The sequence below is a fragment of the Lampris incognitus genome, chromosome 4 (assembly GCF_029633865.1).
Source record: "Lampris incognitus isolate fLamInc1 chromosome 4, fLamInc1.hap2, whole genome shotgun sequence".
Classification (NCBI taxonomy): Eukaryota; Metazoa; Chordata; class Actinopteri; order Lampriformes; family Lampridae; genus Lampris; species Lampris incognitus.
The window spans coordinates 52,996,431-53,016,605 of record NC_079214.1 but is presented as its reverse complement, the minus strand read 5'-3'; the positions used below and the strand labels follow the sequence as shown (position 1 = coordinate 53,016,605).

At 45.7% G+C, this 20,175-nt stretch overlaps 3 protein-coding genes across 6 annotated transcripts in view; 2 read left to right on the top strand and 1 right to left on the bottom strand.

The window, feature by feature from the left end:
* Positions 1 to 3,224: 3,224 nt before the first annotated feature.
* Positions 3,225 to 6,336, bottom strand: LOC130111622 (arylamine N-acetyltransferase, pineal gland isozyme NAT-10-like). 4 transcript variants are annotated; one of them, XM_056278860.1, is made up of 2 exons: positions 6,161 to 6,336; positions 3,225 to 4,320 (listed from the first exon to the last, which is right to left on the bottom strand). In XM_056278860.1, exon 2 carries the CDS (start codon positions 4,312 to 4,314, stop codon positions 3,442 to 3,444), a length of 873 nt encoding a protein of 290 aa, XP_056134835.1. In that variant the 5' UTR covers positions 4,315 to 4,320; positions 6,161 to 6,336; the 3' UTR covers positions 3,225 to 3,441. The 4 variants fall into 4 exon arrangements, with proteins under 4 accessions (XP_056134835.1, XP_056134837.1, XP_056134836.1 ...); XM_056278862.1 differs by lacking the exon at positions 6,161 to 6,336 and adding an exon at positions 5,114 to 5,377; XM_056278861.1 differs by lacking the exon at positions 6,161 to 6,336 and adding an exon at positions 4,658 to 4,847.
* Positions 6,337 to 10,166: 3,830 nt separating this feature from the next.
* On the top strand, positions 10,167 to 11,753 carry sdr42e1 (short chain dehydrogenase/reductase family 42E, member 1). Its single transcript, XM_056279373.1, has 2 exons — positions 10,167 to 10,196; positions 10,635 to 11,753. Exons 1-2 carry the CDS (start codon positions 10,167 to 10,169, stop codon positions 11,751 to 11,753), a joined length of 1,149 nt encoding a protein of 382 aa, XP_056135348.1.
* A 1,853-nt stretch (positions 11,754 to 13,606) lies between these two features.
* The window catches only part of wtip (WT1 interacting protein), a 45,320-nt gene continuing 38,751 nt past the window's right edge, over positions 13,607 to 20,175 (top strand). The window contains exon 1 of the mRNA XM_056279114.1: positions 13,607 to 15,153. Coding sequence (XP_056135089.1) covers positions 13,626 to 15,153 — 1,528 coding nt within the window. The 5' untranslated portion in view covers positions 13,607 to 13,625. The remainder of the gene's footprint in view (positions 15,154 to 20,175) is intronic.

Here is a 20,175-nt window from a genome sequence, read left to right as displayed (position 1 = left end):
TTGATATATAACCAGTGACAACCATCCCACTTCTGGTTATCCTGATCGATCGCACATCTCCAAGTTTTCTCCCTACAAACTTGCCGACCTCCCGTGGGTCACAGAAAAGCCCGTCTTCTTTTGTCACGGCTACCATTCCAACAAGATACTTCGCCGTTCCCAACGACTGGGCAGAATCACTTAAGCAATTTGATGTATTGCTCCTCTTATTTTCAAACCCTCCCCTGTCCTCGTTCTCGTTTCAAATCTCGCTCTCCGTTTCCGGCTCCCAGCGGCAGCACCGCCCTTACGAGACCGTCCCGTGCTTTCGTCATGACTCCTCCCGCCGGCGATATTATGAACCCTACATAGGCCTCGCCAAAATCCCGTTTCTGGCTTTGTCACGTGTGCGCCACCGTAGCAACGCGAAAATATGTTGTTATGGGGTTAGCGCTCATCAAGGAAACGCTGTACACCCACAATTTAACCTGTCTAAGTTATCCACAATCAACATTAACGTTTTTAACTCAATCTTTGCTTGCTCCACGTTTGAGCATAGGATACTTCACCCCTTATCATGACTACAAACAAAACGAGCTCCTATATTGTAGTAATATGACTTTTACATTTATACACAGGTAACAACTTACTGATCAGCTTTCTTAAATGTGAGAAAGTCTATTTATTAGATATATGTTCATTTTCAGACAACTAACGTTACTTACCTCCGTTCTGTTGTTGACAGCCAGCAGTCCAAAATTACAAAAGCAACCAGCTGTCCAAAATTGCGAAAAATACAAAATTACAAAATTGAAGGTAGCTAACGTTAGCTTTGCTTCGCACCGAGTTGATAGTTGATTGTTTCCTTAGCAACGCAGCGGAAATCCGGCGTCCGTTCGCGAGATTTGGGACAGGGTACGGGATTTTGGCGAGGGCTATGTAGGGTTCATAATATCGCCTCCCGCCGGCTGTTGGTTCTTCTTCTTGTTAGCTTTTATTGACTGTCGGCATCCGAAATGGCGAATTACTGCCGTCTACTGAGATGAAGAATTCACAGAATCAGTCACCTTTATTCGCCAAGGTACATTACATACGCTAGGAATTTTACATGGTATTCTTCGTGCAGCTCAGTACAGTGCAGTAACTAAACAGAATACCCATTATAGAATACCCCTCACATCCTGCTCATCACCTCTTCCAGCTCCTTCCCTCAGGGAGGCGCTACAGGTCACTGTTAACTAAGACTGAACGCTTTGCAAACAGTTTTTCCCCCTAGCCATAAGGACTCTGAATTCCTCCCCCCTCCTCACACACCATTGGCATAAATACCACCTGTTATGCCTGATATGTTTATTTCTGTTATTGTGTAACTGTACTGTTCGTGATAATATGTGGAGTGTCTGTTGTTGTCCATGTATGTATTGTGTTGCAGAGTGTAAAGTGTACCAAAAACAAATTCCACCGGCCTTGGTTGTGCAGCTAATAAAATAATCTATCTATCTATCTATCTATCTATCTATCTATCTATCTATCTATCTATCTATCTATCTATCTATCTATCTATCTTGTGTCATTGTATTCTTACAACGAATTTGTTCTCTGCATTTAACCCATTCTGTTGTATAGGAGCAGTGGGCAGCTGCAGTGCCCAGGGATCAACTCCAGTTCTTCTTTCCATTGCCTTGGTCAGGGGCACAGACAGGAGTATTAACCCTAACATGCATATCTTTTTGATGTTGGGAGGAAACCGGAGCACCCGGAGGAAACTCTCACACAGACACGGGGAGAACATGCCAACTGCACACAGAAAGGACCTGGGACAGCCTGGGGTTCGAACCCAGGATCTTCTTGCTGTGAAGCAACAGTGCTAACCACTGGGCCACCATGCCACCCAGTGAGACCAGATAGCCCTGTAGAACTGAACCAGAAGTAATGATTATTTACATTGTACACGCAAAGTGATCTCATTCAAGACATTGTCCAGTCTATAACCCAGACCCAGCCTGAGTTGATGCAAATCATTCCTACAGTGTAACATCTAGATCTTCTCCAGATATGACAAAAACATTCAAATATCTCCTGGCAGCATCAAGCACCATCTTTATTCTTTCCAACTTCCCTTTATTTCAGCAGTGCAATGTATGACCATGGCAATGAATGCCAAAAATCTTTCCTTCTCCATGCTGATATTCTGGTCTGCTCCATTCCTTTTCTGCTCTGGTTCTTTTTGCACTTCCAACATCTCGTCATTTCTCTCCATTCTCTTAACAGCTTCGGCGTACGACAATCCCTTTTCTGCTCACATCTTATTCATGTTCTCTTTCTTAATTCTTTTTGGACACTGTGCTGACCCCGTATCATGATTTCCCTTGCAGTGCAGGCACTTTGCTTGTGCTTTCTCAACTTTACAATCTTCAATATTGCAGATATTCTCCCCACATGTCCCACATCTCTGACTCCACTACATACTGCAGCAACATGTCCACATTCTTGACAGCAAAATCATCTGAGAGGAGCTCACTCATATGGTCTCACCCTGTAACTCGCATAATAAAGGTAGGCAACTCCCCTTCAAAAGTCAAACACAGAATTACTGTTATCACCCCCTTCTTCTTTGCTTTTAATCCGAGTGAGAAGCAAGTCACAAAGAGATACCTTCTAACTACCTTGATCTTAAGGGCTCTATCCCTCTGATGCTTTGAGATACAATCAATGACTGCCATCCCACTTCTAGTTATCCTGATTTCCGACATCATGTGGGTCCTTGAAAATCCCGTCTCCTCTGCTCAAAACCCATCTTAACTGCTTATCCTGCTCTCAGGGTCACGGGGATACCGCAGCCTATCCCAGCAGTCATTAGGTGGCAGGCAGGGAGACACCCTGGACAGGCCGCCAGGCCATCACACAGGGCCGACATACACACACACCCACACACATTCATACCTAGGGACAATTTAGTACGACCGATTCACCTGACCTGCATGTCTTTGGACTGTGGGAGGAAACCAGAGCCCCCAGAGGAAACCCACGCAGACATGAGGAGAACATGCACACTCCACACAGAGGACGACCCAGCACGACCCCCAAGGTTGGACTACCCCGGGGCTCAAACCCAGGACCTTCTTACTGTGAGGCGACCGTGCTAACCACTGCGCCACCGTGTCACCCCCATCCCTACTTGACATAAAAAAATAGCAGGTCCAACATAATGAGAGATACATGTAAAACAGCACCATGTGTTCAAAGGGCAGTTGATTTAATATGATTTGGACTATTACACAATTGCAGCATCATACAACCCGTTTTTGGTATATTGACTTACAAATTCGGGAATCCTTTGCATCCTCAATATGCCTTTAAACATATATCATTATTTTTCAAAAGCTGCTGGACACTGTCAGTCATAAAATCCCCATGAATGACTTCATTGTTACAGTACAATTAGATCAATAAACTTTGGAGTTATAAAGTGTAGCTAGCTTTGTTGTTTATGGCCACCAGCTTGTTCACCAACTTTACACGGAACTTTTCCCTCAGAGTTTGCTCCAGTTCATTATCTGGTATGTCCCTCATCTCCAAAAGATCAACACCCTCTTCAGGTTTAAAGGTGACCTCACTGTAGGTCCAACCAATGAGGGCTCGGAATCCAGAGGCTGTTTGAAGAGAGCAGATAGACTTATTGGTGAAGAGTGAAGTTGGATCTGTCTGAAGTTTGTGGCTTGTCTCAAGGAAGTGGTCAATCCCACGAGGCACCAAGCTGAAGCAGTAGATCGCCTTTGTTTGCTTCTTCTCTATGAGACTTGAGTTAGCAAAATCTGGATTCAGAATCACTGGCTTACGGCCTGTCTTCTCCAAGATCCAGTCCTCACCATTTTCTATTAGGCGAAAGACACCAACGGCCTGCGCCTGGTTCTTCCCAGAGACAAGCTCTAGGGGCTCCCAAAGTTGGCAAGAAACTCCAAAGCTCACATCTGCAATGTATGTATTCCCCTCAATGACGACTTTGTTGATGAGATGGGAGTCTGTGGGGTTGAAATCATGGATGATGCTGTTGAAAACTCTGGAGCCCAGAGTTACGGGGTTGTAGCCCAGTTCCTTCAACACCCAGGCGAACAAAAAGTTGTTCTCACAGCACCAACCCCCACGATTGCTCCTGACAATCTTGTTGAAAATACACTCAAGGTCCATGGTGATCCTCTCTCCACAGTGGATGCTGAGGTTTTCAAAGGGGATTGCCATCACGTGATGTCTGTGGATCAATTTAAGTGTGGCCAGGTCCGGTGTCTCATATGGACTATTGAAATTGATCCTTCTGAAGTACTCCTCCAAATTCATCTTGTCCTGCAGGAGGAATTGCATGAAGTAAAGATTACTTTTTAACTGTTTGATCTCTCTCTCTCTCTCTCTCTCTCTCTCTCTCTCTCTCTCTCTCTCTCTCTCTCTCTCTCTCTCTCTCTCTCTCTCTCTCTCTCTCTCTCTCTCTCTCTCTCTCTCTCTCTCTCTCTCTCTCTCTCTCTCTAGTTTTCATCTCATCTACCCAAAGGCAAAAAAGAAGTACTCGAGATGCCCACATCTCCCCCATCAATAAAGTAGATTCACCAGCTAAAATCAACATGGTAGTATAGGACCACACATTCCCTGTTCAGAAACTGATGTTTGTCATATTCTGTACACTCACGGATTAAGCTGCATTTATTTCCAACTGGGCCATGTCTTCACTCTAAATGAGGTTGCGCAGCATTTACGTTACTTTATTGACGTCATTTAGATATATGCGGACGTGGTTGGCCCGACCGCACAGGCGAACCAATCCGAAATGAAATAAGCGATAGAAATAAAATCGGTAAAAAAACAAAAAAACGAATGAATGCCGCCGCTCTATGACGAGCAGATCTGCGCACGAGCATACGAGGTTGTCGCCGTGGTCAAACTTTGCCTCAAAGTCAAAATCTAATCGGTCACATCAAGTTATTCGTCAACCGTCGATTACGTCACAACACAACTCTTTTGAATGGAAAACGCAGTTTTGCCCGTTTTGGGTCCAAATCTGGATTTCCTTGCAAAAAAAAAAAAAAGCGCGGGCGTGTCTGAGAGATCATGGTAAACCTGCACGGCCGACGGTGTTCACACGTACCTCCTGACCTACGAAGCGAAGGCTGCAGCTGGTTTAAAATGCTCATCCACCCAGTAAGGGAAACGAAAGGAAGAAATGCATGCCTCAACATGAAGGAGGACAAACATTAAAACGAGGAAGCTCGCGTGAAAAAAAAACGTTATGTAAAACTCGGTGAGGAGGAAAACGTCTCAAAGTGAAACCAGATCCAAACTGATACAGGGGCTTCCCGTCCCACTTCTCCTGCTCCTGCGGTCAGACGACATCAGACCAGACAGCCGACAGGCGAACCAACATACCCTTTTGACCGAATTCTGTTTCTCGTCCCTCTCTTGCTATTACCCCAATCGCATGTTTGTTTGTTTGTTTTTTCATCAGGCACAAAACTGCTTACAGCAATTCTTATCAGTCCACCCCATCTGCCTTATACCGCTGAATTTCTATATCTAATGGGGAGATTTCAAGTAACGGGTTTGTGAAATAACGACTTCCTTCAGTAGCTGACATCCTTCCAAGTTGTCAGGTGTATGGTTTGCTTTTGCTTTTGCTTTTTACACCATTTTATAAAGCTTATTCTATATGCAGAGCTACTGCAAAAACAACAGCTAATCACTCGATCTGGCTGGCCTCGCCCTTGCCATGCTTGCCAAACAGGGACGTCTATGTCCCACCTATAACCTGAAATGGACTTTTTAAGTTTGTCAGTACATCAATAACAATAAGGCCTGCTTCTACAGAATGTGTTCTTTCACAATGAAGTATCGGGCATCAGTGCACACAACCAAATGTTCTTTTATGAATTAAATTCAAATTGTATTTAAGGATTTCCCTGAAGAATTGATCATTAAATCCCTAAAACAACCACTATGTGAAGATAATTACATCAGGCATTTCTCTCATGTGAATGTAAACACCAAACTTGACTCTTATGGCTTCATTTTTAATATCGTTTTGATTAATGTTCTCGTATTTAACTATGATATAGCTACAGTTTAAAAGAATTATAGCTGAATTATAGTTGGTCTCCAACTTGGTCTCAATCACTCCTTGTCTTGGTGTTGTTCTTACCTGTCAAAAGTCTTGGTCCTATGTTGGTTTTGGCTGGAATGATTGTTGACCTCGTCTTGGTGTCGACTTGAACAGTTTTGACAAACCAACCACGCGTCTGCACACTAGTTTCTTGTTTTCGTCAAAGCAAAGTAGGTTAATGGAATTGGAAAGGAGCACTAGTTCACCATGACACCGCGTCCTCCTTTTCTAAACCTAATATTTGAACCTATGTGCTTTTATTGTGAAGGCGAAATCGCTTCACTTCCTTTACTTCTTGGCTGCTTTTGCGATCTCGAAGCAGTCGGGTGTTACGTGTTTTTTATTTTTTTATTTTGCTGTATCCGTTGTAGGCTATGGAGTGCTATGTTGCAAGCAAACAATTCTGTGTATTTTTGTGTCATTAAAATTTAATTTTGCAATAAAAAAAAGTCGGATGACGTTCGGTTCTACTAAAGAGGGCGGAATTTGCGGTGCCTTCGTGTCCTGTCGGAAATATTCCCTTCACCCTCACCGGAAGTGTGCGTGTGAACGACACCACATACTGCTTCCCAGGGATGGGAAAAAGTTGAGTTTCCAATAGTATCGAACTACCGCGACGTTTTTAGGGCGTGTTTTGTGGTGCCTGTTTCTTTCTTCCACTCACTCTTGACTTTTTAGTTTATTTATTTTTGTGAAAACCTTGTATTGAGTTTCGAACTGTAAAACTTTTTTTTTTGGTTTTCAAATCCATCAAGCCATCGCATGTGTTATTTGCCTTTACTATGGCTTACACTTTCTCATTTAGATGCTTCTATACAAAGTGACTCCCGTACTCCTTTCCCACCAAATTAGCTCTGTTTCTTTTTTTCTTTATTTCAGCTTTAAGGTTTTATATTCAAGACAAACACAAGATTAAAAAAAAAAACACAAAAAAACAAAAAAAGGAAAAAAGGGGGGGAGCTGCCAGACATATATCGGTATATAATATAATCTGGTTCACAGCAGTTTTCAAGAAATTACACAAGTATCGCAAGAGTACAGATAAAAGGTAAAGAGTACCGGGTTGCATCACTGCAGACTGTAATTAAAATTATTTTTCTTTTAGATAGTCAATGAATGGACCCCATATGCTCAGGAATCTATTGGGTGCTTTAGATTTGTGGAAACGTATTCTCTCCATCTGTATGATTATGATCATTTCCTTGAGCAATTTCTGAAAGCGGGGTGGGGGGGTGGAGGTGATTTCCAATCTGTTAGGACCATTTTCTTGGCAGCTACCATGCCAACCATCAATGCCGATTGTTTCTCAGGTGTATAGCTTAAAGCTGACTCTGAGCATCCCAAGAGTGCCAGCTCTGGATCAGGAGGAATGACCCTTTCATAGACTCCGGAGAACCACTGGATTATTTCACACCAAATTTTGTGTAAACCAGGACAGAGCCAGAAAAGATGCGTCAGAATTAGATCTGGTTCTTGAACCGGTTCCGTTCCACATTCTCGGAACCTTGGTGCAATCTAGAGAACCAGCCCGCATTTCCACCTGTTTTGAGGTGATCCATTGTAATCAAGGATGCACAATGCACGTAGTTTGTTTATTTTAATCTCACCATCAAAATTATGTAGAAATCGCACACCGCAAGGAGTTTTTTTATATATATACTTATCTCTTTAAAAATACTGGCGCATTTTGCATTTAAATTCATGAAATGACATTTTCAATAGAATAGAATAGAATGGAATACTCTTTAGTCATTTTGTACATAAATACAAATGAAATTTACTCTGCATTTAACCCATCCTAGCTGTGTAGCTAGGAGCAGTGGGCAGCCATCGTGCAGTACCCAGGGACCAACTCCAGTTATCTTTTCTCATTTGTCCTGGTTAGGGGCACAGACATGCATGTCTTTTTGATGGTGGGAGGAAACCGGAGGGCCCGGAGGAAACCCACACAGACACGGGGAGAACATACAAACGCCACACAGCAAGGACCTGGGACGGCCTGGGGCTCAAACCCAGGACCTTCTTGCTGTGAGGCAACCACTGGGCCACTGGGCCGCTGACTTGACTATGACTTTATAAAGACATAAAATGTGATTTATATCAATTTGCACCCCATCCCACAGAAAACAGTTTTTGTCGTGCCTGCATCCAAAAGAACTTTGTAGTTTATTATTGTTCTTGTGTTCCGAGTGTATCCAGCTTTGACCAACTCTTCGACTGGCTCGGCATACAGTTTACTCATTCCTGTGCTATTTTCTACCTTTTCCTGAAACTCAGATGATGACCAAATCGTCACAAAGCATTGGACAGATCACTGCACGCTCTTATTTTTTATGACGCTATCTCACTTGACTTTTCCTTTGTTGCCTTCTCCATCTCTCTTTCCAACCCAGAATATGACACGCCCACATGGTTCCCACTTCAGGTCCTACTATTTTCGGTTCCAGCTGGGAACCAACTTTTAGGGTTCTGAACCAATTTATATTTGGTTGAAATGCTCCGAATGGTTCAAAATTAGGTGCACAAACCAGAACGGAACCCAGGAAGATGGGCAGGCAAATGTAGGCTGTTCATGTGCCAACCCACACTACAGATTAATCACATCATAGACAAGAAGGCATGTCATTTCAAGTGTAATTGGTGCAAGAGCGCTACAGGTATCACCAATGTTGACGACAGTGACAAGTTAATAGACAGTGCCACAAATCATAGATGAGAGTGCATACCATAACAGATGCAAAAAAGTTAGAAGTGCACGCCAGCAGCGACGTGAGCAGGGCTTTACTTTCTTTACTTTCCTTCAGGAAAATATTAAAAGATGTTAAAATGCGTTACATTTAAACTCAGTTAAACCCGGTTTACAGCAGGTTACTGTTCTATAGCACATAAAAGACAGAAGTACATTACAATACAAAATAAAAAACAGGAAACATTACAGAAACAAAACAACAGCAGAATATAAACAGCTACTCAGACACAACAGAGGGGGGGGGCCCTTAGTGGGGTAAGATGGTGTATGTGAGTTGAATCGGTGGTTGCAGGCGTGGCCTTCCATGTGATGGTGTTTATATGCCTATTTGAAGCGTATAATAGAAGTTATTGCTCTAATTTAATATGGGATCTCATTCCAGATTTTAGTGTATGTGTGAAAAAACCATCTCTGACCATAGTTGTTTTTGTAAACTGGTACTGGAATAAGCGCAGGTCAGATTGATCTAGGGATGTGTTCTTGTCTTGTCTTGTGTCTTGTAAATAGAGCAGTAAGTGTTGGAGGGGAGTGATTGTTTTGGATCTGAAAGTAAAATTTAATGGCCGAACTATTACATATAGTACTGAAAAGTCAGTTTCAAGTCATAACGAAGCACAGTGAGAATCTAGGCTTGGAAGAGCAAAAATAAAAATGGGCCTTTCTTGCATGAAGTGATGACCTTTGCACTGTGTCTGTGAATGTTCTCATTCATCCAGGTCATGTGCCTTCAGTTTGCGCCACCCGATTTCTAAAACAAATCCAATCGTGCCTAACAAACTTGTTTCGTTCGTTGACTCGTTGTAATAACATTTACAGCGACAAACCAAACCACAATTATGTTAGATTTACTGAAAAGGGGTCGTTTTAGACTAGCACCCCAGCTTTGGAAATTTCCCGAAGGTACGCAAACGTCTCACGGTGTGACCTCACACGCATAGCTCCACCCAAGGAAGTGAACGGCACCGTTAACCGGCCAATGTTTCGCACGTTTTCTCCCCTGCTAATTGGCGCTATCATAGAGAAAGCGTGCTTAATGATACAGAGATTAGGGAAGTATAACTTTGCCTGACCCCCCCCTCGCTTTCCTCACTTACTTGGCACAGACCGTGCGTATTTTAACGATATTGCACGCTGAGCCAAACTAGAGCATACGACGATTTAAGGGCTTACATAGCGCTACTTAAGTCCATCTCAGTTCCTTCTCACGTTCGATCTGCGAAGTTTTTGAAAGCCAAGCTTTCCTGCATAATTCGTCGTATTTCGTTGCTCGTCTTAAAACAGATTCATCCGTCGACAATGGGAAATGCGCGGACAGACACCTATCTGGTAACCGGGGGAAGTGGGTATTTTGGTTACCGGTAAGCACCGTTACGTTATTCTTGCTTTTTGAGGAAATATTGTTATGTACAGTGCAGACCTGTGGGAGGCCGATGTGACTGCGTTGTAGTTGATGCCGTAACCATATTCTGCCACGAGAGGGCGGTATTATACAGGATTTTAACATTTAACTGCAGTGCGCTTTTTTTGTGACGACAGAGCCTCATGAGAAGTTCATTTTCAAAGGGAATTCAAGGTTGTGTTTCATGACCGTGTCTTCTCTAATTTTACCAGCATTGTTTGAATATGAAACAAACCGTAGTTCCTCCAAGGTTTGCCATAAAAATGACTTAACGCGCCCTGATTAATGAAGTGAGAGCAATATGTTGATTTGCTGCTCTACGTCCATGTTTGAGATGCTACTGTTTCGGCACATCACCAACTCAGTCTTTTCTTCTCTGCAGGCTGGCGTGCTCGCTGTGTAAAAAAGGAGCCAAAATGGTTCTGTTTGATGTGACTCCTCCACCTGGAGACGTGCCAGAGGGCATTGTATTCCTGAAGGGGGATATCTGTGAATATGCACAGGTTGAGAGGGCCGTCTCAGATGTCGACTGTGTGTTCCACATTGCCTCATATGGCATGTCCGGCAGAGAGCAGCTAAACCGGCGTCTAATCGAGGCGGTGAATGTTCAAGGCACGGAGAATATTATAAAGGCCTGTGTGGAGAAGGGAGTTTCCAGGCTGGTTTACACCAGCACCTTCAATGTGGTTTTCGGGGGCCAAGTTATCGAGAATGGGGACGAAAGTCTCCCCTATCTACCTCTTCATCTTCACCCTGACCACTACTCCAGAACTAAGTCCGTGGCTGAGATGGCAGTGATGAAAGCCAACGGTACTGTGCTACAGAATGGCGCCGGGGTGTTGAGAACCTGTGCACTGCGACCAGCAGGCATCTATGGACCTGGGGAGCAGAGGCATCTTCCCAGGATAGTAAGCTACACAGAGAAGGGAATCTTCAGGTTTGTTTATGGAAAACCCAGCAGCCTGGTGGAGTTTGTTCATGTCGACAACCTGGTGTCAGCACATGAGCTGGCTGCGGAGGCCTTGACCCCAGAGCACGAGCACCGCTCAGCTGGCCAGGCCTACTTCATCTCAGACGGCAGACCCGTCAACAACTTTGAATTCTTCAGGCCTCTGGTGGAGGGCTTGGGCTATCCGTTCCCCAAACTGCGTTTGCCCATCTCTCTCATTTACTTCCTCGCATTTCTCACTGAAATGGTTCATCACCTCGTCGGCCCCCTCTATAACTTCCAGCCGCTGTTGACACGCACAGAGGTGTATAAAACTGGTGTGACACATTACTTTAGCATGGCAAAGGCCAGGGAAGAGCTTGGTTATGAGCCCAAGGAGTATAATCTCGATGAGGTTGTGCAGTGGTTCAGAAGTAAAGGCCATGGGGGAAAAAAGCCACAAAGCTCACTTATTGGGCGTTGGCTGATAGACAGTCTGTTAGTTGCTGCCTTTGTTGCTGTAGCTCTTTCATACCTTCCAGTTGTTGGCAATTAATGAGGAGACATAACCCATCAGCAATGACAACCAGATGTTTTTGGCGTTTTACTGCATGGTCGTAATGGGGAGACCAATTAACAATTGCATTGTATATGGCCAAATGCACATGATGGTGTTTCATTAACAGCATGTAGGCAGGTGTAATTGGATGTTAGCTCCAGATGGTTTTTATCAACAAGCGATCAACACAATTGTTTTTTTTGTTTTTTTTTTGCAGGGCATTCTTGTCGTTTTGCCTGGCTGTGAAAGCACATCTTCACAGACCAGGTTTCAACGAGTTAGGACATTAATTATTATGAAAATATGTTTAACGGGGCTCTTACTTTGGAAATGGTTGGGTACACAACATGTAGTGTGGAAATGATCTCTCAGGTCCACCAGCACTAATCCATTCCATGGCAGGTATGTCACTGTCATGTCAGCTGCTACCTCGTTTTCTGAACAGCTTTTGTTTTGGAACCAAATCTCCTGGGACTCTGCTTCATAATTGACTAACTACGTGTGTGCGCACGCACACGTGTAACATACTTGTTTTTAATCACTACTTTTTATTATAAACAGACGATAAGGAGCTGTCTAGTTTGTTGATGAATAAATTGTCAGTATCAAATGTGATTGTTTCATTTTTTTAACAAGCTTAGAAGTTTATAGAAAATGCCTCTCCTGCGACCAGCGATGGTCTTCCACTTAGTTAAACAGCCACCGCTCGTCAACGGGACAAAAGACGAACCGAGGGAGCGACATGATTGGCGAGGGTGAACAGAATGGCGGTCCTACGTATAAAATATAAAGAAATAATGCCACCGGCTTCCCACGTCTAAACTTCTGCTACAGTGAATCCGGTCAAGCCTAATCACTAGAAGAAGAAAAAAATCTGTAATGTATGTTATATATCTATATATAGGTGTATATATATATATATATCTATATATATATATATTGCAGATCCTGTGAAGCGTTGGCTGGTGTGGCGCGGTGCATGCCAGGTGAGCCGTGCTTTGTGCCGCTGCGGGCCGCCTGAGCTGAATGCTGAAAGCAGACGGGCCGTCCCGGGACTCCTCTCTTTCAGACCCGGCTCCCCCTTGCTGAGTTGGTCGCAGTCATTGTTTCGCTCCGGCATTAACCACATTCCACAGAGGCGCAGCACCGCCCCGGTCTCCATCCTCGCATTCCTTCAACAGAAACCAGTCCCGCCGCCACCACCACCACCACCTCCTCCTCCTCCACCCCCGTACAACAAAATCGACATTTATACGCCTCTCTTTTTTTCTTTTTTTTTTCCTCTTCCTCCGACAGACGCGCGGCGGACGCGGACTTGTACTCGGAGGGCGATTTACGATGCGCCCAATAACCTCCTCCGCTCCGATTTGATTGCACCCCCCATCCTTCCCCCCCGCCTCCACCACCACCTCCTCCTCCTAAAAAAAAGTTACCCTGAAGAAATCTGGAGAAAAAAAAAAACGAACACCGGGGAAATTCCTCCGCGCAGCGCGCCATTGACTGTAGAGACCTTTCAACTTAACAAAAACTGAAGTTGACAAACGTGTCCCGCGGCCGAGAAGTGAGAGAAAGAGTTTGGGGGGTTTTGTTTTGTTTTGTTTTTTTGGGGGGGGGTTTGTTTTTTTGTGTGGAAAGGAAAGACACGATGCGCCACACGGCGATCTCCCACCGCCGTCGGTGGTTTGGCGAATGAGCGGCACGACCGTAACACCCCCCCTCCCCTCCACCACCTCCTCCTCCTCCCCCCCCCCAAAAAAAGGAAAAAAGGTTTTGTTTTGATTTCCGTGTGAAATGCATTTACTGCAAATGTCTCCCGCTCCGTAGTCGGCTCGCACTCCACGAACTTGTCCCGCGCCTCGGAAGCGAAACATGGAGCGTTACGAGGAGGATCTGGGACTCCGCGCCGGCAAACTGATGGAAGACCTTTCCTTATACGAGACGTACAAAGACGGGATCTACACCGCCAGGAGAGACTTGGTGATCAGCCCCGATTTGGATTTTTCTGCCCCGGCGGTCGCCGAGCGTAAAAGTAAGCCGATGAATGGCACGTCCGTGCCGCACCGGCAGCATCACACTGTCGAGAACTACACGTCGGGAAACACGGTGTACAACGCGGCCGTCGTGCGCCCCGTGAACGGCAGCCGAACGGTGCCTGCCGATTTCTGCGCCCCTCAGCGAGAGGTCGTGTACAACGAGGACGGCTGTTGCACCAAATCCGAGGTGGCCTTGCCGTGTTACAGCGGCGCATCCGAGAGGCACAGGAGGTACTCTCTGGAGGTGCAGGGGCACCGGTACAGCACCGGCAGCGCGTTCGACGGCGTGGGTCTCAACAAATCGGTGCCTTTACCCGGCAACAGGTGCAACAGCGTGTGCATCACCACCAGCACCAGCCACGACGGCAGGTACCACGCGACGAGTCCCCGGTCCAGCCTGGCATCGTCCTTGTCCTCCCAGGAGCAAGGCAAGCACGTTAGCCCGAGGTCGAGCGTCAGCAGCCCGCGTGCCAGTTTGGTGGTGCCGGGACAGGACAAGTACTCGAGCCCCAGGTCCAGTTTGGTTCACTGTGAGGGGAGCAGTGTGCTCAGTCCCCGCTCCAGCTATGCAAGCACAGCCAGCGACACCAGCAAGCACTCCAGTCCCAGGGCCAGCCTCAACAGCTACGAGTGCTGCAGCAAGCCCAGCAGCAACCGCACCAGTGGCATCAGCATGGGGTACGACCAGAGGCACACCAGTCCCAGGTCGAGCACAGCGAGTCAATACTCTTTCACCACCAGCCCAAGGTCGAGCTACTCCGACTCGCGGTACGGGCCCGTCGGCAGCCATGATCTGGAGGGTGCACTTGTGCACGGAGTGCCAGTGGCAAGTCCCCGGTCGAGCATCTGCAGCCAGGACGGGAACGGGAGAGCCGGCATGGCGGTGAACTGCGTGGTCAGCCCCCGTTCGAGCATCTCCAGTCACAGCTCCAGGAGCTCCCGCAGCTCCAGGGGGTCTATGAGCACCTACCCGGACCTGCAGCTGCCCTCGCCCCGGTCCTCGATGCTGGGGACCGGTCTGCACGAGGACACGCTGCTGCCAGAGTTCGGCGAGTCCAACGGCATCCAAAACCGCGTCCATCTCCAAGCGCTGCCGGCCATGGCCGAGTCCCAGCAGCAGTCCTCCCAGGCGGGGATGAGCGCGGAGGGGACCGCGGGTTCGCCGCCGCCGCCGCCGTCGTCGTCAACGTCGTTTGCCTACGGGTTGTCTTCAAAAGCCCCTGCCCCCGGGCAGAGGTTTAAAATGCCCTACCAGGTGACCCCCTGCCGCGAAAGTGGCCCCAGCCAGGCGGAAAGGCGGCTAGAGGCGCTCACCTTGGAGCTAGAGAAGGAGTTAGAGATGCACATGAAAAAGGAGTACTTTGGTAAGTAGACTAAAAAGAAAGTGCCAAACGGGATGGGTTTTGAAACTTTTGAGTTTGGGATTTTTTTCCCCCTTTTGCATCTGAAATCTACCTTTATCTCTGTGGTCGCGTTGTGTTCAAGTCGCACTTTTACGCAGTTAAATCACCACAAATGCTTATTTAAATCAGTGCACTTGAATGCATTTCTGTAAGAACATTACACGGTTGTAGTTGTTTTCACTTTTCCTTTAACCCCCCCATGTGGATGAGAAATTGTTGTCAGTGGTTTTGGGATGAGAGTCATGCTCACTTCACTATGACTTCTGATAACATTATAGCTCATGGGTAAAACTAGATTAATGGGAGTTGTTTCCGTTTTCCTTTGTTAGAAAAATGGCCCACCAGAGATGGAACAGAAATCATCAATGGCGTTGTTGTGTCACGTTTAAACAGCAGATTTGGGATGGTTAAAGACTAGAGGGGTATACTGGGCTAGCTGGCAACGATCAAGAGTTGTGATGTATACCCCATTTGGCCCATTTTAGAAATCAGGAGATAGTTGAAACAACATCAACTGGTTGACTGTAATAAACACCTTGTAAATCCCCTTACTTTTCATTGATTTGCATCCTATCTTTGTGCAAACTGTTTGAAAGGGAGTCTTTTAAGACACAAAGTTGCAGGTTTGTTTTTTTGGGGTTTTTTTTTTTCAAGGTCTATTTGCAGCCTCGTGCAATATTAGTAACAACAGGTCCCTCTGTTGCAGATGAGAGTGCCTTCTGCGGGGCAATACTAATTCCTGTCTTTGTAAGGCTAACGTTTACACAACGCTGTGCCACACTGAATGGACCCCTCTGTTCAGGCAGGACAAATAGCCTCCACTGGTTTAATGCAGTGGTCTTGCTTTGTGAGTTGAGCTCTGCAGTCAGCCTCTGGAGGACCAGGGTAGTCGTCTTGTAAAGCTCAATGGGGAAACCATGGCACTAACTGGGGTTAGAGGTTTGACTCCCACTGGGGTCGTGCTGGCTTATTAGGCATCTTGGATGAAAACTTCCAACATCTGGTGTATGACCTTGCATTGCCTTATCAGTTTTTAATAGGTTTGTTTACTGACTGATTTTTTTGAAGGGGGCCCCTCATCACTGTGTCCCACTCTTTCTGCTTGTTGGCCTGGAATGCACAGCTAGAGCTAACCTGTAGAAGAACTCACTGACCACCTTCCACTTCTAGCATGGCTGAAGTCGGAGAACAGGGGTTTATTTCCTAGCTGGTGCACATGTTCGGGGGGAGGCAGAGTAGTCTTTTTATTTGTTGCAACTTTCAGATGAGAGAAGAAGTAGGGAGTAAGAGACAATGGACAAGAGAGGAAGAATGGAGAGAGAGACAAATACAGGGAGATAGAAAAGGGAAAGCAGGAGCGAGAGAATGGAGAAAGAGCAAGGGGGGGTGGAAAGAAGGGAGCGATGGATGTGGCGAGAAAGGGGGAGAGAGGAAGAAAAGAATGCAGACAGAAGCCCCTCACACCAGGGCCAAGAGAGAGATGGCTTGGTTTCCGTAGCGACAGCAGAGAAATGGATCGCCCAGGCTTTATTGGAAGCCCAGTGCTGCCTGCCAGTGTCCCACACTGCGTGCTCTTCTCCGCCTGCCGGCCCCTGTGTGGCCTCTGTTTGTTGTGGTGGCGAAGGAGCTGTGAATCAACAGCTGGCCCAACACAGCCCGCAATTGAAGCCGCAGAACGTAGCCCCTCCCCCCATCCCACCCACCTCCACCCACTCCCAGCAAAGCCCTTCATTAACCAGTCAGTGGGGAGTCGGGCAGGACCAGACACTTGGCACACGATCTCGGCTGGCGGGCCAGACATGGTTGGTGGGGGTCAAGTCTGATCACCTGCCCAGAATTGTAATGACAGTAGTCATGCACATGTCTGACTTGTGAACAACTTTTCGCTGCACTGCTCTGTACAATAGTTTCTTTATGACTCCTCTAGCACAGGGCTGTATGATATAGGAAATGTATTAGTTTGCACTTATTTTAATAGACATTGTGGTAGCAATATAGTTTGCAATAGATAAGTAGATTATTTTCCTCTAAGGTGATTTTTTTTCAGAGCGAGTGGGATTTTTGGGAACTTTTTAAAGTCTCTATTTTAAGTTGTACTTAAGGTTTAAGATCATTGATGCCCCCACCCATAAGTAGTGTAGAAGAAACATAATCTTACCAAGCACCGTATTAATCTGCATAATGCAACAAAACACTTGCACTCAGGAAAGGAATACTCAATTACAGTCAATAATACATTGTGGTTATACCCCTATTGTATGAATCAAAGAAGAGATGGTTGAGAGCAGATAGTGACTCACTTCAGGTAATGCAAAAAAAGTCTAACTCAAGGATGTTGTCTAGAGGTAGATAATGTCACCACCAGCTATCTGATTTTTTTTTCTATAACCCTGTGATAGTAAATTTTGTCAATATTGACAACCAGACTCCTCTTTCTTGTGAGAAATAGTCTCCAACACAATAATCAAAAACGTGAACTTCAGTATATGCTCAGTTCAGTTTTAGGGCATCCCGCATGATAAATGTTTGCTCCTTTAGGGCTCAGAGGTAACTCGGGGGTGCTTAGCCCCCTAAAACCATCCCATAATTGCACCCTGATTGCAGTAGTCGTGGTCAAAAGGGAGACCTTTAAAATTCACCTAGCAGTCTTTATGTTAAAGTCATCGTTTTCATGTAAAGTACAGTTTGGCTGCTACGTACATTACTTCATAGGACAGAGGACAGCTACAAGCCATCAGAACAGCTTCTGAGGTCTGATTTAACTTCAGGGTTCTGTGTGCCTCCACCCGAGCATTACATATCCTAAGAATGAAGTAATGATTATCGCTGATTTATGTATCACTTATTTACTCAAGTGTTTGTTCTATTTAGCCGAAGTGCCGCAGAGCATTCTGAGTATAAACATGATATATTCCAATGGGAACTGAGCGTTTAACTCTTGCAGGGTGAACCCAACGCTACTCATCGGTCTGTATAAGACCGCCTTGCGTTTTTAGCACTTCTTTGACTTTCTATGTATGTTATTTGAGGCTAGAGTATGCAAAGAATCAGCAACATCCTGTTTCATCACTTTCAGAATTAGGAGGCGCATTAACATTCTATTATTGGCAGTGCATGTCTCTACAAAACAGCAAATGTGCCGTCACTGTAAGTTACTCTGAAGATCCCCCTCAATTTGTGTGATTGCAGTCTTACTTGTGAGCTGCGGACCTCAAATGAGGAAGCCTTGTTATTACTTTGAGTTTAAGTTGGAGAACTCAAAAGTCATACTGATCTGCAGGGAAGCATTATGACTCAGGCTGGGATAAAGATCTTACCCTCGGGGCTGGAATTTGCGGTGTCTTCAATGATGGCATGATAAAAGGAGGTGCATCGTGTATGAAACTACAGTTCGGATTAATATCTCTATTTTAATGTAACACACTTCGTTCCACAAAAAACCAATGAATCCTGCAGCTACAGACTTCAAAAGAGGAATTTTCCCCCTTTTCCTTGCTTGAGCTTTCAAGTCTTGTGCATGCATTTACATAATCTTCAGAATTTCATAGATGGCATGCTAGATTTTCTTTTTTTTTTCTTTCTAATTTTGAATCACACACCACAGGTCCAAACATGCTGGAAAATGCTTTTCTCTCAAGATCACCATAATAAAGGCATATTACCCAGAATGCTCAGATGAAACATTTAGGTTTCCTGTGAGCAGCCTGTCCAGTAGAAGTGGGGACTTTGAGGACGATCTTTACACTAGTCACAAGTTGCCAAAGGTATCGAAATAACTGCTTCCTGCATTGTTAATAGCAGTGCCATTTTATTTTTTACCCCATTTGGTTGTGCCTGCACTACATCCTGTTCTTACCAAGCAGACATGCTGTACCGTGGTTACACCAGGGATTCGGCGTTTTGTTTAAATGAATAAATTCAGAGGTTCAGCAAATCCCTGCTGTACTGTTAAATGTGAACCACATCCTTCTTTTCCAGACTTTTTAAGATGCCTAGCAGTGGCCTGGAAATCATCACAAATCAAGTGCTGATTTTCACCACTCATCTCTCTTGATTTTGCTTGAAGCAGGTACATTTTTCCCAAGACACGGGCTTCGGGTTCTTGTGCCAAAAATGCTGTCATGCTGATAAATGAAGCTAGCACCCGCAGTCTGGTGTACACATGGTTGAATACAAAGTCTAATCTCATCTCACCTTGAGTTTGAATCTTCAGTGAAGATGCAACTATTGGAATCGAATTGCTGAAGGAAATGGATTTGACAACAATAAAATGATCTTACATGATTTATATTTAAGGCATTGGTCCGATGCTTAAGCTTCCCTTACCAGATCAGTACAGGTATCACGTATTACTACAGGGTGCCAGGGTCAAATTTCCCTGAAAGGGAGATAAGAAGTTTGGGCAGGAAGCGACACAGCCTAACCTGATGTCAACACAGTTCTCTGTAAAAACCTCACTCATGTGCTTTCCATGTGCTATCTCTGTCGCAGATAGACAGAGATAAGGTTGAAAATTGGCGAATTTTCCCTTTAGATATTGCTGACTGGGCATTCGGGTAGAGTAGCGGTCTATTATGTTGCCTACCAACACGGGGATCGCCGGTTCAAATCCCCGTGTTACCTCCGGCTTGGTCGGGTGTCCCTACAGACACAGTTGGCCGTGTCTGCGGGTGGGAAGCCGGATGTGGGTGTGTGTCCTGGCCTCCTCTGCTCGGTCAGGGCGCCTGTTCGGGGGGGGGGGACTGGGGGGAATAGCGTGATCTTCCCGCGTGCTACGTCCCCTTGGTGAAACTCCTCAATGTCAGGTGAAAAGAAGTGGCTGGAGACTCCACATGTATTGGAGGAGACATGTGGTAGTCTGCAGCCCTTCCCGGATCGGCAGAGGGGGTGGAGCAGCGACCGGGATGGCTCGGAAGAGTGGGGTAATTGTCCGGATACAATTTGGGAGAAAAAGGGTGAAAAAAATCCCCCCCCAAAAAACAC

Coding starts and splice junctions, on each gene's coding strand:
- LOC130111622 (XM_056278860.1), bottom strand. CDS start 4,314: ATGAATTTGGAGGAGTACTTCAGAAGGATCAATTTCAATAGTCCATAT.
- sdr42e1 (XM_056279373.1), top strand. CDS start 10,167: ATGGGAAATGCGCGGACAGACACCTATCTG. Junction 10,197..10,634: donor CGCGGACAGACACCTATCTG/GTAACCGGGGGA, acceptor TCACCAACTCAG/TCTTTTCTTCTCTGCAGGCT.